Genomic DNA, 12917 nt, shown 5'->3' on the forward strand with positions numbered 1-12917 from the left:
CTCCCTCCCTCTCTCCCCCCTCCCCCTCCCTCTCTCCCCTCCCTCTCCTATTCTTTTTCTTTAATAATTTATTTGCATGGGTAATTTTTTAAATGCTTTATCTCTTTTTTCCTCTCATTAGCTTAGGCACATCCTTTATTTTTTAGATTTATTATACTCTCCAATTTCTTAAATCTATTGTCCCAGAAAAGAATAAACCTCTCTTTTTATCTCTTTATCTCGCTATCTCACTTTTTCTCTCAGTTAGCCCATATACTTGAGATTTTGATGGTCTTTCTTAGAGCACCGAAACCATGTATGGCACACATCTGGCATTCAGTCCTCGGTTTTTACCCTTGGTTCACATTACTTTGTTTGAAATGACAGGAACGCACTCGCACGAAATTAAATGACTGAAAACTATAAATTTTAACAGGCAAAGCTTGTTGAATGATAAATTTTTCTGTAAAATAATATAATAATTATTATGGCAAGAAGGTTTTGGGAAAATCAAAGAGAAATAATGCTTATCCTATTGCTTATAAGAAAAGAATAAAGATAAAAAAATAGAATGAAGAATTTTGATAAAAATACACGGGTTTTGTTTTAGGAATTTCATGTGGCTTACGTTTACGTGCGAATGGGAAATTCGCCTCGGCCAGGACTCTGGATCCTGGAGAAGTCGAAGGATTACGGCAAAACCTGGTCACCCTGGCAATATTTCTCGGATTCTGCCAGCGATTGTCTAACTTACTTCGGGGTGGACAGCCACAAGCCGATTATTCGAGACGACAGCGTGATCTGCACGACCGAATATTCAAAGGTCGTCCCACTCGAGGGCGGCGAGATCCCGATCTCAATCCTGAATAACCGACCCTCGGCGAAGCACTATTTCAATTCGACTTTGTTGCAAGAATGGACGCGGGCGACGAACGTTCGTTTCCGTTTTCTCCGGACGAAGAACTTGCTGGGGCACCTGATGTCCGTCGTTCGTCAAGATCCCACAGTCACCAGGAGAGTAAGTGACGTTAAAACGTTGCTCTCGATTTCTCGGCGATATTTGACTCTCTGTAATAAGTCATTTATATCCATGCTTGTCGTTGAAACAAATTGCTTCCTCATAGAGGAAGCTTTGTGATGGTAAAAAAAAATTTTTTCGAGATTTTGATGGAAATAGGTTTAGAATGTTCTAAAATGTCGAAAAATCGTATTAGTAAAAAATGTCCGGAAGTATGTATGTATGTGTGTGTGTGTGTGTGTGTGTGTATGTACGGATTTTTTGTACACGCATCTACTTCTACAATTTTTTAGATACCGGGTTGAAATTTTTTACACAAATAGAGTATCATAGAAAGTATGTTCTCCTCAAATTTTATTAAAATCGGTTGACCGGTATAGATTTTATTAAAATTTTTTTTTTTTAGAAAAGTGTGTTTTATCCTATAGCTTTCTCAATATTTGAGATAGCGATCTATATCTAATTCTATTAAATTTTTCAGTTTTTTCTACCCCTATTTCATATATAATTAATTAAGATTTGGTTAATTAGTTCTGGAGTTACAGACGTTTGAAATTTCGGAGATTTTGATCGCGTATAAAGCTAATTGTAAGTCTAATCAACCGAATTTAAAAGAATTATATATGAAATAGGGGTAGAAAAGACTGAAAAATATAATAAAATTAAAAATAGATCGATATCTCCAAATTTGCGGAAGTTAAAGCTTCCTCTATGAGGAAGCCAAGTGCAAATTTCTAATTTGCACAATTTTTTTACTTAGCGGTGCAAAAGAAACTTCGGTAAGCATCTTAGAATCCGTTTTGTAAACGATATTCCTCCGTTATCCGATATTTTTATAATTTTTTTTTTATAATTTGGTTGCTAAAGAAGTTTTTGTTTGTATTGCAGTACTTTTACTCGATCAAAGATATTAGCATCGGCGGTCGTTGCATGTGCAACGGTCACGCGGACATCTGCGACATTCAGGACCCCAATATGCCGAAGAAATTGGTCTGCCGGTGCCAGCACAACACCTGCGGACCTCAGTGCGCAACATGTTGCAAGGGTTTCGAACAGAAAAAATGGAGACAGTCCACGGCGTCGAAGAAATTCATATGCGAACGTAAAAACAATTTACTTTCTCAGTATTTGAAGAGAAAAATTTGCCAGCAATAAATTCTATCAGTTATTACACGAATAACAAATAGATCTGCTAAGAATACTAATTTTATTTGCTGAAAATTATTTTCTTGAATTGGCAAATTACTTAAAATAACATAAATTAATTTTTATACCTTAATTAAAACAGTGATGATTTTATGGGTACAAGGTGGGTTTGCCAGAGATACACTGTCTTTCTTTAGCAGCGAATTAATATTTACAGCCTGCAACTGCTTCGGACATTCGGACGAGTGCATTTACAGTGCGGACACTGATGAGAAGCACTTATCACTGGACATCCACGGTAATTACGAGGGCGGTGGTATTTGTCAGAATTGTAGACACAACACTGAAGGCATCAATTGTAACCGTTGCAAGCCCAAGTTCTACAGGCCTCGGGATAAGCCACTCAACGCAACCGACGTATGTCAACGTAAGTTCATTTAGGATATAAACTCGGTATTTTTTAAGTCGTTATAAATTTCACAAGTTGTACTTTTTATATATTTAATTAGCCTGCAACTGCGATTACTTTTACTCGACCGGAAACTGCGCCGATTCCACTGGAAAATGCGAGTGCCGAAAGGAGTTTACACCGCCGAACTGTGATACTTGCAATTACGGATTCTTTGGCTATCCTAATTGTTTGCCCTGCGAATGTGATTTGCGCGGCACGGACGGTTATCATTGCGAAGCAACCGAGGGCTATTGCCCCTGTAAGATAAACTACGCCGGCCACTATTGCAATCTCTGCGCGGAGGGATATTACAATTTCCCCGACTGCTTACGTGAGTGAATCTCTTGAAAGTTATTTCAAGGTCTTTATATAGGACAAAGTTATTTGGAAAGTAACGTCGGTCATTATGCGATTTCAGCTTGCAGTTGCAATCCTCTGGGCGCCCTAAACGATGTCTGCGACGTGGTGTCCGGTAACTGCACGTGCAAAAACAATTACGGAGGCAGAACGTGTAACATTTGCGAGGACGGGTACTTCAACTATCCTCATTGCACATGTACGTCACATTTATTTTCAACATATATTTAAAAACCGCTAATATAGCAGAATATTGAATTTATATGTTGACAATAATATAAAGATTTGGCACTCAGTAAATTGCCGACGATCATTTTTTTCTTGTGATTATCTTTTCTCTTATCTTCTTTATTTTATAGCAATTTAATTTTTCTTTTGATAAGAAAATATTTTTAGATATATAATAATTTTTTGCATAAATAAGATTATTATAAAATTTAAAATTGTTTGACTGCAATACTATAGGATAGGATCTGTAAATTCCGTTTCTACATTTATGACATAAATCTTAGACATGGTTTCTTTATGCAATTTGCAGATTGCAATTGTGATGCTCGCGGAACAGAACCCGGTATTTGCGACAAGTCGGATGGCGTTTGTTTGTGCAAGGAAGGATACGGCGGCGTTAGATGCGACCAGTGTATCCCGGGATATTACGGCTATCCCAACTGTGTACCGTGCAACTGTAGCTCCGTCGGCTCATCCAGCATCAGTTGCGATTCCGCGGGCAAGTGCTCGTGCCTCGCCAATTTCGCCGGAAGAACTTGCAGTCAATGCAGTCCAGGATACTACAAATACCCGGAATGCATTGGTATGTAATACTACTCGCGAAATTCTCGTTATACGATGTCTCAGACAAATTTTCGTACAATATATTTTATTATCTTTAAATATTCTAATATAATCTGGACACATTTTAGTTTTTCTTATTAAAATTAAATTAATCAGTTATATTTTGTCGGTTAAATATTTTTTAATATTTCGACATTAGCATGCAATTGCGATAGTCATGGCTCCATCGGCGTATCCTGCGATGGCGAAGGTAAATGTCAATGCCGCGAGAACTTCGACGGTATTCGATGCGAGCAATGCAAAGAGGGCTACTACAACTTTCCTACCTGCGAGGGTTGCAACTGTGATCCGGCTGGCATAGTTGCGACATTCCAAGGTTGTGGCTCCTTGCCGCCTGGCGAACTCTGTCAGTGCAAGGACCGAGTCGAAGGAAGGATATGCAACCAGTGCAAGCCACTTTATTGGAATCTGCAGCCTTACAATCCAGATGGTTGCGAAGGTTCGGATGTGATATAAGTTCAAAATATATAATTATATATGACACGTGATTTTTTACGAAGCATATTTGCATTTAAGAATGTCAGTGTAACATTCCTGGAGTCATCGGCAGCATTGGCGAGTGTGACACTAAAACTGGACAGTGTATCTGCAAACCCAGCGTAACTGACAGAGGATGCAGCCGATGCATTGACGGAACGTACAATCTTCAGGAAAACAATCTCTTCGGTTGTTCTGGTAGGTCAATTGATTCCTCCGTTTCATAATATTTAATCTTTAACGTGACGCATTTTTTTCATTAAGATTGCGCTTGCGACGTTGGCGGTTCCGTGAATCCGGTATGCGACAAGCAAACTGGCCAGTGTCCTTGCCAACCACGGGTGACCGGTCTTACGTGTAAGGAGCCTTTGAAAGCGCATTACTTCCCAACTCTTCATCAATATCAATACGAGGCCGAGGTTGGCAAAACTCCCAGTGGTAGCGGCGTCCGTTACGGCTTCGCGGAAGATATCTTTCCGGGCTTCAGTTGGAAAGGGTACGCTGAGTTTACTACTCAGCAAGACGAAATTGTACTGGGCGTAAACATCGGCAAGTCTTCGCTCTATCGGATGGTCTTGCGTTACGTGAATCCCAGTAGTGAGCCGATCCTCGGCACTATCACTATCACACCTGACAGTCCATCTGAGGTAGAGCAACAGTTTAAAGTTAACTTTAAGCCAACCAGTCGACCGTCCTTTGTAACGGTTGCCGGAGCACATGGTAACCATCCATCACCCATGGTGATGAACCCCGGACATTGGTCTATCAAGATTGCCACGAAGAAGAGTATGTTCCTTGATTACTTCGTTCTATTACCATCGGAATACTACGAGGGCGGCATATTGACGCAGGACGTAAACATACCCTGCGAAGTCGGTTACAAGAGACTCTGCAGGCACTACGGATATCCGAACTTAACACGATTTGACTTAGTCCACGGCGCCGGCGGCTTTCTGAGCGAGAACAATGTACGGATCCCGTTGACTGAGTATTTCACCGATCGCGAGACTTTACAAGAGATCGGCGAGGATGAGGTGCCGCTCATCAACAAGCAGCAAGAACAAATTCATTTTGAATTAAGAATCAGCAAACCTGGTCCTCACGTTCTCGTGGTGACTTATGTCACTCCGCGGGATGAGCGAGACACGTCGGTGCTGCTAATCGAGGCGAATACCGTCGGCAAGGGCAAAGTCACTCTGAATCCCTGTAGATATACCAGCACATGTCGACAGGTTGTCACCGATACCTACGGCAAGGTGGCCGTCATGAATTTCCCATCAAACTACGTTAGTTTGGTGCTGACTGGTGAACCGACCTCAAACGTCGCGATCGACTCTGTAGTGGCAATTCCCTATCATCAGTGGTCGCTGGACTACGTGAAGCCTAAATCTATCTGCGTGAGGAAAAACGGCAAATGCGTACAAGGATTGTTTCCCGGTGCCTCCGACGCCAAGAAGATCGAATTCGAGGCTTCTAATGGCATTCCCGAAGCTGAAAATCCTTCCGGAATTTACGATAACGCCACCAAATTAATCTACCTAGGTGATGGCGACATGGTTGATATTCATGCAAAGGTGTCCCAACCGGGAGATTACGTCTTCGTGATACAGTATTATCAACCGGATCACCCTCAATTCGAGCTAGACGTGCTGGTGCAAAACGGCAAGTTTTACGAGGGGAAGGTGCCCGTTTCCCACTGTCCCAGTAACAGCGGCTGTCGTAGCGTTGTACGTCAAATCGACGACAACGATACCAGGTTTCAGCTGATTGAAAATTTCGTGCTGACGCTGAAAGAGCCCGGCCGCGGTATCTGGTTAGATTACGTCTTGGTGATCCCGGCGGATCAGTACAACGAGAAGATCCTCGATAAATTACAGTTCGACCAGACAAAAGAGTTTATTAAGCGTTGCGGCAGCAATCATTTCCAGATCAACGTCACCGAGGACGGCTTTTGTCGTGACTCCAGCTTTTCTCTAACGGCTAATTATAACAACGGTGCGCTGCCTTGCAATTGCGACAGCGAGGGCTCCACCAGCTTCGAATGCGACAAATTCGGCGGCCAATGTCCCTGTCGACCGAACATCATCGGCAGACGATGCGAGAGCTGCAAATCTGGCTTCTACGGCTTTCCCAGATGCAGACCGTGCAATTGTCCCGCTCTCTGCGAACGGGATACCGGCAGATGTATCTGTCCGCCCCGAGTGACCGGTCAACGATGCGATCAGTGCGAACCTGGCACCTACGGATTCCACCCGATCGTCGGCTGCGAGGAGTGCAACTGTTCACCCCTGGGCGTCCTTGACGGCGATCTACAGTGCGACGACATTGGCTGCCGTTGCAAGGAGAACGTGAAGGGCCGTCACTGTGACACCTGTCAAGCTGGTTACTCGCAGTTTCCGCATTGCGAGCGTTGTGATTGCGATTCACGCGGCACCACCAACGATATCTGCGACCAATATACAGCCGAGTGCTTCTGCAAGGCGAATGTGCAAGGTCTAGCATGCGACGTATGCCGCGAGGGCACCTTCGACATCCAGGCTGAGAATGCGGATGGTTGTACCAAGTGCTTCTGCTTTGGCAAGACCACCAGGTACGCTCTCTCATTATTTGTCATCATCGCGTTACATCGTGTTAATATAGATCTACTATCATTAACAGGGATTAATTGCTATCAACGTACCAATTTTTAAAAAATAATGTAACACTCATTGACCAGGTGTGCCTCCGCGAATCTCTACTGGACCCATGTTATGAATATGGCCGGTTGGGGATATGTCAAGCCTGTTGATAAGACCGGCAACTTTACCAATGTGTCAACCTACTCTTCAGACAATGAAACCACGTTCACGATCTCCCTCGACACTGACGACACTATCGAGAACGTCGTCTACTTTTTGGCGCCCGATGCCTATCTCAATAAGAAGTTGACTTCTTACGGTGGCTACTTCAATTATACCGTCTTCTACACCACGGGACCGTTCGGCAAGGCTGTTAGCGCCGCCGACGTTGTCCTTCAAGGCGCCAACACTACGTTGTTTTATTATTCCGACGAGCAGCCACCATCCTCTGTGAACTTTAGGGCGTCCGTCCGTCTCGTCGAGGCTAACTTTGTAACTAGCAACAGGCTGAGCGCGACCAGAGAACAAATTATGGTTATTCTCGAAGATCTACGTGCAATATACGTGCGTGCTACGTATTGGAATCCTAGCATCCAGGCTATGTACGTATCTTCGGCGGTTCTATTCCGAGGAATTGTTGTCATTACCTTACAATAAATATCTTTTCAGATTATCATATGTGACTTTGGACGTCACAACGGAACAATACTCAGCTCAATACAGTGCCCGGGCTAGCAGTGTGGAACAGTGTCAGTGTCCACCCAATTATCAAGGACTCTCATGCGAGGAATGCGCACCGGGATATTACAGGATTAAATCGGGACCATACGGAGGATACTGCGCACCTTGTCAATGCAACGGTCATGCGAGTACATGCGATGTAAACACCGGGATCTGTCAGGTGAATTGGACAGATTTTTTCTAGTATAAAATTTTCCATCAAACAGTTTTTTTTTTTTAATCTGTAACTATTCTGATTCTCTTCGCAGAACTGCAAGAACGGCACCGTTGGCGACCACTGCGAGTACTGCGAGCAAGGCTACTACGGTAATGCCACTGTGGGCACACCAACGGATTGTCTAATTTGTGCATGCCCGTTGCCGGTCGCCTCCAACAACTTTGCCACCGGTTGCGAGGTGAACGAGGAGGGCAATAAGATCAGCTGCGACTGCCTGCCCGGATATTACGGCGCTCGTTGCGAAGTCTGCGCCGCCGGTTACTACGGCAATCCCGAGGTGTACGGCGATTATTGCAAGCCGTGCGAGTGCTCCGGCAATATCGACACCAATCAGATTGGCTCGTGCGACAGCATCACCGGTCAGTGTTTGCAATGTTTGAACAATACCTACGGTGAAGCGTGCAATCTGTGCGCCCCCGGTTACTTTGGCGACGCCGTCGACCGGAAAGACTGTCGTAGCTGCGTATGCGACGACTGCGGGATGGAACACTGCGACAGCTACAACGGTCAATGTTTCTGCCAAGAAAACGTAATCGGCGAGCAATGCGATCGCTGCGCGCCCGATCATTATGGTTTCGGCACTTGCAACGGTTGCAGGCCATGCGACTGCGACCTGGCCTCGGAGAGCAGCCAGTGCGACGGAGAGACGGGACAATGCAAATGTATGCCAGGTGTCACCGGTCGCAGATGCGACCAGTGCATTCAGGGATATTGGGATTACGGACCGGGCGGATGCACATGTAAGACTATCTTTCTTAGAATCATTATTCGAATCATTATTCGCTTTTATAAATGAGTAAAGTTAGTCTGTAAATCGCGGAAGATTCGTAGAATAAAAATTGATTTTATTATGAACAAGACCGATCAGTACCTCTCTTAAATCAATCAATAATTCTTACGTTGAACAGTCATTATGTAAAAGCTACTCGGATTAAAGATTAGCTATATTATTAGAATAATTGTATGATAAAAGTTAAACATATAATTACCCATCTTTTTTAGCGTGCGAATGTCACACTGGTTACTCCGTCGGCGTGTCTTGCAACACGACCACTGGTCAGTGCACCTGTTTACCTGGTGTGATCGGCGAAAAATGCGACCACTGTCCGTACCGGCACGTGCTCATCCCGGCGCAAGGCTGCTTCTCCTGCGGTTCTTGCACGGGAAATCTTTTGGATGTTACAGATGAATTAGAGGATTTGTTAGAGCCTGTCTCACGCAAGTATAGTGTAAATAAAAGACAATTTTGTGAATATATATATGTATATACACGTTATTTAAAAAACTAATATAACTTAATGTATTCTTAATACACACTTTCAGACGGTCGCGGAAGGCTATTTTACGCATCAACGACTTAAGTTTATCAACGACACGGTCAACGAGCTCTATCCCGAAGTTAGATTACTAGATCCAAGTCGGGTGAATCTGCTGCCATTGCAGAAGAAGCTGGAGCGGTTGGAACACGAGGTGTACAATCAGAAACGAAACATTGATTTCACTGCCGAGGACAGTGTCAAGTGGAAGGACGCCGCGGAGAACACGTTGCAGGACATGAATACTCTGGAGGAAGACGTGGTGCGCAAGATTGACCTAGTGAATCAGATTGTATCGGAAGTGCAATCGCTGGCGCTGAATATTGAACTGGGAACGGGCGCCAAGGTCGATAACGCCCTGAACGAGGCAAAAGGGATTCTGAAGAAAATCAAGGACGTCTCCTTCGTTAAATTTCGGGATAACGCTCTAGACCAAGCGAACCAAGCTAATATCCTGATTTCCGAGATGCAAGATTACAACTTTCCGGCTAGCAACTTAAGTTCCGCCGCGGCCGATTTCAGTAACAAGATCAAAAACGCCAGCGCCAAGATGGATGATCTGCTGGACATCGTGCAGGTAGCTCAAGAAATTGCCAGCACGGTGGATAAGCTTAATCGAGAAAATAGAATCGCTGCGCAGACTGGCAATCTGGACATTGTGAAAAACTCTACCGCTGAAGCGAAAGAGGACTTGGAAGCCGGAGAGCAGCTTAAGAATAACGCTAGCGATTTCCTTAACCATGCGAGAAGCAATATCGATCTTCTACGTGAGTGATCTTTCGATGTTTTGACACTTTGATTGGAAATTGTAAAAATAATGATAAAAATAATCGCAAAAATAATAGATTTTCTTTTCTTTAGAAACTAACACTGTTAGCGATGTGGCTGATCGACTGAACAATACTATTGCTGTGAATGACGAAATGCTGATCGACCTGGCTGAGCCAATCCAGAAAGCCCATACTCACGCGGCATACCTATACAATCGTTCGCTGGAATTGGATAGTCTATTAACCGACACTCGCAATACTAATGCGGTGAGAGCCGTTTCAGCTTACAGAGATATTGAAACCGCACTTCAAACTGCAAAAGATGCTGCAGATCATGCTGTAATCGCTGCTGAGAACGCAACAGCGCTGGTAAAGAACTGGATATTGTAATCTTGATTCATATCTATTTACTTGAATTGAGTTTTTTATTATTATCTTTTTTTATTAATGTCAGACTGATGGACTCGAGCAAAGGGTGTTGGACTCTCGAAACGAGTGCTCTAAATTGTTAGCCTCCGCGATCGCTTTAATGAAAACGACAGGTCAGCCCGAGAACGATTTGCGAGACGCAAGGAACAACGCGACTCTGATCGACAACCAAAATAAACGTAACAAGGAACTTCTCGACACCATTGACAAGTATATAGCTTGCTTTCTATATTTTAATCATCATTTTATTTTCTACAATTAAATATAAAAATAATTATACGATCAAATTTACTTTTTAAAGGCAACAGGGATGTTAAGGCACGTTACCTTTAATACTAAAGCACATATCCGTTCTTAATAAGTAAAAATTACAGGACGCTTGGCAACATTCCTTCGCAATCATCTTCAGTCGCACATGAAGCCATGAATCAAGCGGTGAATGTCGAGCGTAACATCAAAATCGCCATCGACGATTTGAACGGTATTGTCAATCAGATCCCGGAAGACCTGCGGGAGACAAAGCAACTCTCGAAGAATACGTCAGAGTCAATCCGCGACATCTCGCAGGCAAACAAACAGCTGGATATTGTAAACAAAGTGATGCCAAACATCACCAATCTGCTAAACAGTCTGAATAACAATCAGAAATCGATCGATGCAACTGGGAACGATCTACAGAGCAAAATCGAGGCCCTGAGGAACAAAATCGCGAATGCACGGGAATTGGCCAATCGATTCAAGACCGGCTTGACCTTCTACAGGAACACTACTTTGGAGCTGAAGAATCCAGAGAGCCTGCCGTTGCTAGCTACATCCACAAAAATATCCTTATATTTCAGGACCAACAAGACCAACGGCTTTCTGCTCTACCTCGGCAATGAGGAGAAGACAAAGCTACCACGCTCTAAGACGGTGAGTCCAATAAAATGTAATGTAGTAATTTTGAAAGAGAGTTAATGTGGACCAAAGAAATATGAAGAAAATTTTCCTAACGATAATTTTATATTTCATAGCACGACTTTATGGCGTTATTGATTGAGAGCGGATATCCCGTGCTTATAGTCGATCTGGGATCCGGACCGGAGAGGATAATTCACAACAAATTCGTATCGGATAATGTGTGGCGGCAGATAATTATCGACAGGTTGACATTGACACGTGTGACATTATTTAGACAAAAGTAATTTTGTATCGATATTCCTCGAACTTTTTCTTGTAGGACTGGCAAGAATGTCAAATTAATCGTTCGCGAGGATATTGGCGAGGGCAAGGATGCATTGTACGAGAAGGAAAAGGTCTTGCCAGGCTCTTATTATATTTTCAACGTGGATCAGGAGCATTCGAAACTCTTCGTCGGTGGTTATCCATCATCCTTCCGCATTCAGGACGCTGTGACCGCGTCCTCTTTCGAGGGCGAGATGGAGGAATTGATGATAGGCGATATTCCGGTGTCTTTCTGGAACTTCGTCGACGGCGAGAACAACCAGAAGAGCGCGCTCGAACGCGACAAGCTCATTAATTTCGCGCCGAGCAGAGGATACCGTTTCGATCGACACGGCTACGCAATTCTCAGCAAGAAGGGCTCGCAGATTACGCCAGACACCAGAAAGTTCATCATCAAACTATCTTTCAAAACTTTCGCGGAGGATGGGTTGATTTATTTAATGGGCAAGGGCAGACAGTTCTTGTCTCTGGAAATGAGAAACGGCCAGTTGTTGTATCAGTACGATCTTGGCGAGGGTACGATTGATTTGAGGTCTTCGGACAAGTACAATGACGGCAACTGGCACACTCTGGAGGCTATCAGACAGGATACGATGGGCGCGCTCAAAGTTGATGATCACACAGTCGCGTCAAGTCAAGAAAGAGGAACCACCAAGCCTCTGGCCTCATCAGATCATATTTATTTCGGTGGATATCCACCTAACGCGAAGCATCCTTACGAGTCGGTTACTAGCAATGGCTTTGAAGGCTGCATCGACGATGTCGTCATTCTTGACACTTCGGTGGATCTCACGCGTAACGTACAGGCGTTTGGAGTCATGCCTGGTTGTCCAGTCAGGGTAATTAGCGGAAATTTAATTGTTCGCAAATCATAAATGCAAAAAAATTTCCTGCTCGAAAACTTCAACTTTTATCGCTCCCGTCTTATCGCTAATTCTTGGAATTATTTTTTTCAGTTTGCCAGTCTTGTCTCGTTTGAGAAAAACACACCAGGCTATGTGAAATGGCGCAATTTAGCGTCCGACGGTCTACAAGTGAATCTCAAGTTCAAAACATTGGCCAGCGACGGTCTGATTTTCTACGCGACCAACAACGATCAGCAGAGTGCGGCTACTAGTTATCTATCGTTGGTGGATGGCCAGTTAGTATTCAATAGCCAGGGTGAACAGCTTAGGACCAACCCGTCGGATGTTAAGCTGAACGATAACGAATGGCACGTAGTAACCGCAACTCATGACCAGTCGGCTCTTAGCCTCGACATTGATGATACGAAGAGCTACAGAACTGATTCGGCACCGCCACCGTTACACTTCCTCTACGGC

At 43.9% G+C, this 12917-nt stretch overlaps 1 protein-coding gene across 1 annotated transcript in view; it reads left to right on the forward strand.

The window, feature by feature from the left end:
- The window catches only part of LOC112458083 (laminin subunit alpha), an 18980-nt gene that overhangs the window by 3317 nt on the left and 2746 nt on the right, over nucleotides 1–12917 (forward strand). The window contains exons 3-22 of the mRNA XM_025021506.1: nucleotides 590–997; nucleotides 1886–2099; nucleotides 2361–2570; nucleotides 2653–2925; nucleotides 3013–3150; nucleotides 3490–3762; nucleotides 3943–4242; nucleotides 4320–4478; nucleotides 4545–6870; nucleotides 6997–7500; nucleotides 7568–7799; nucleotides 7888–8596; nucleotides 8859–9085; nucleotides 9180–9939; nucleotides 10034–10311; nucleotides 10397–10581; nucleotides 10746–11283; nucleotides 11385–11515; nucleotides 11591–12434; nucleotides 12552–12870. Of these exons, the coding sequence (XP_024877274.1) occupies nucleotides 590–997; nucleotides 1886–2099; nucleotides 2361–2570; nucleotides 2653–2925; nucleotides 3013–3150; nucleotides 3490–3762; nucleotides 3943–4242; nucleotides 4320–4478; nucleotides 4545–6870; nucleotides 6997–7500; nucleotides 7568–7799; nucleotides 7888–8596; nucleotides 8859–9085; nucleotides 9180–9939; nucleotides 10034–10311; nucleotides 10397–10581; nucleotides 10746–11283; nucleotides 11385–11515; nucleotides 11591–12434; nucleotides 12552–12870 (9028 nt within the window). The remainder of the gene's footprint in view (nucleotides 1–589; nucleotides 998–1885; nucleotides 2100–2360; nucleotides 2571–2652; nucleotides 2926–3012; nucleotides 3151–3489; nucleotides 3763–3942; nucleotides 4243–4319; nucleotides 4479–4544; nucleotides 6871–6996; nucleotides 7501–7567; nucleotides 7800–7887; nucleotides 8597–8858; nucleotides 9086–9179; nucleotides 9940–10033; nucleotides 10312–10396; nucleotides 10582–10745; nucleotides 11284–11384; nucleotides 11516–11590; nucleotides 12435–12551; nucleotides 12871–12917) is intronic.

The sequence above is a fragment of the Temnothorax curvispinosus genome, unplaced genomic scaffold (assembly GCF_003070985.1).
Source record: "Temnothorax curvispinosus isolate PA1 unplaced genomic scaffold, ASM307098v1 QBEX01008647.1, whole genome shotgun sequence".
Classification (NCBI taxonomy): domain Eukaryota; kingdom Metazoa; phylum Arthropoda; class Insecta; order Hymenoptera; family Formicidae; genus Temnothorax; species Temnothorax curvispinosus.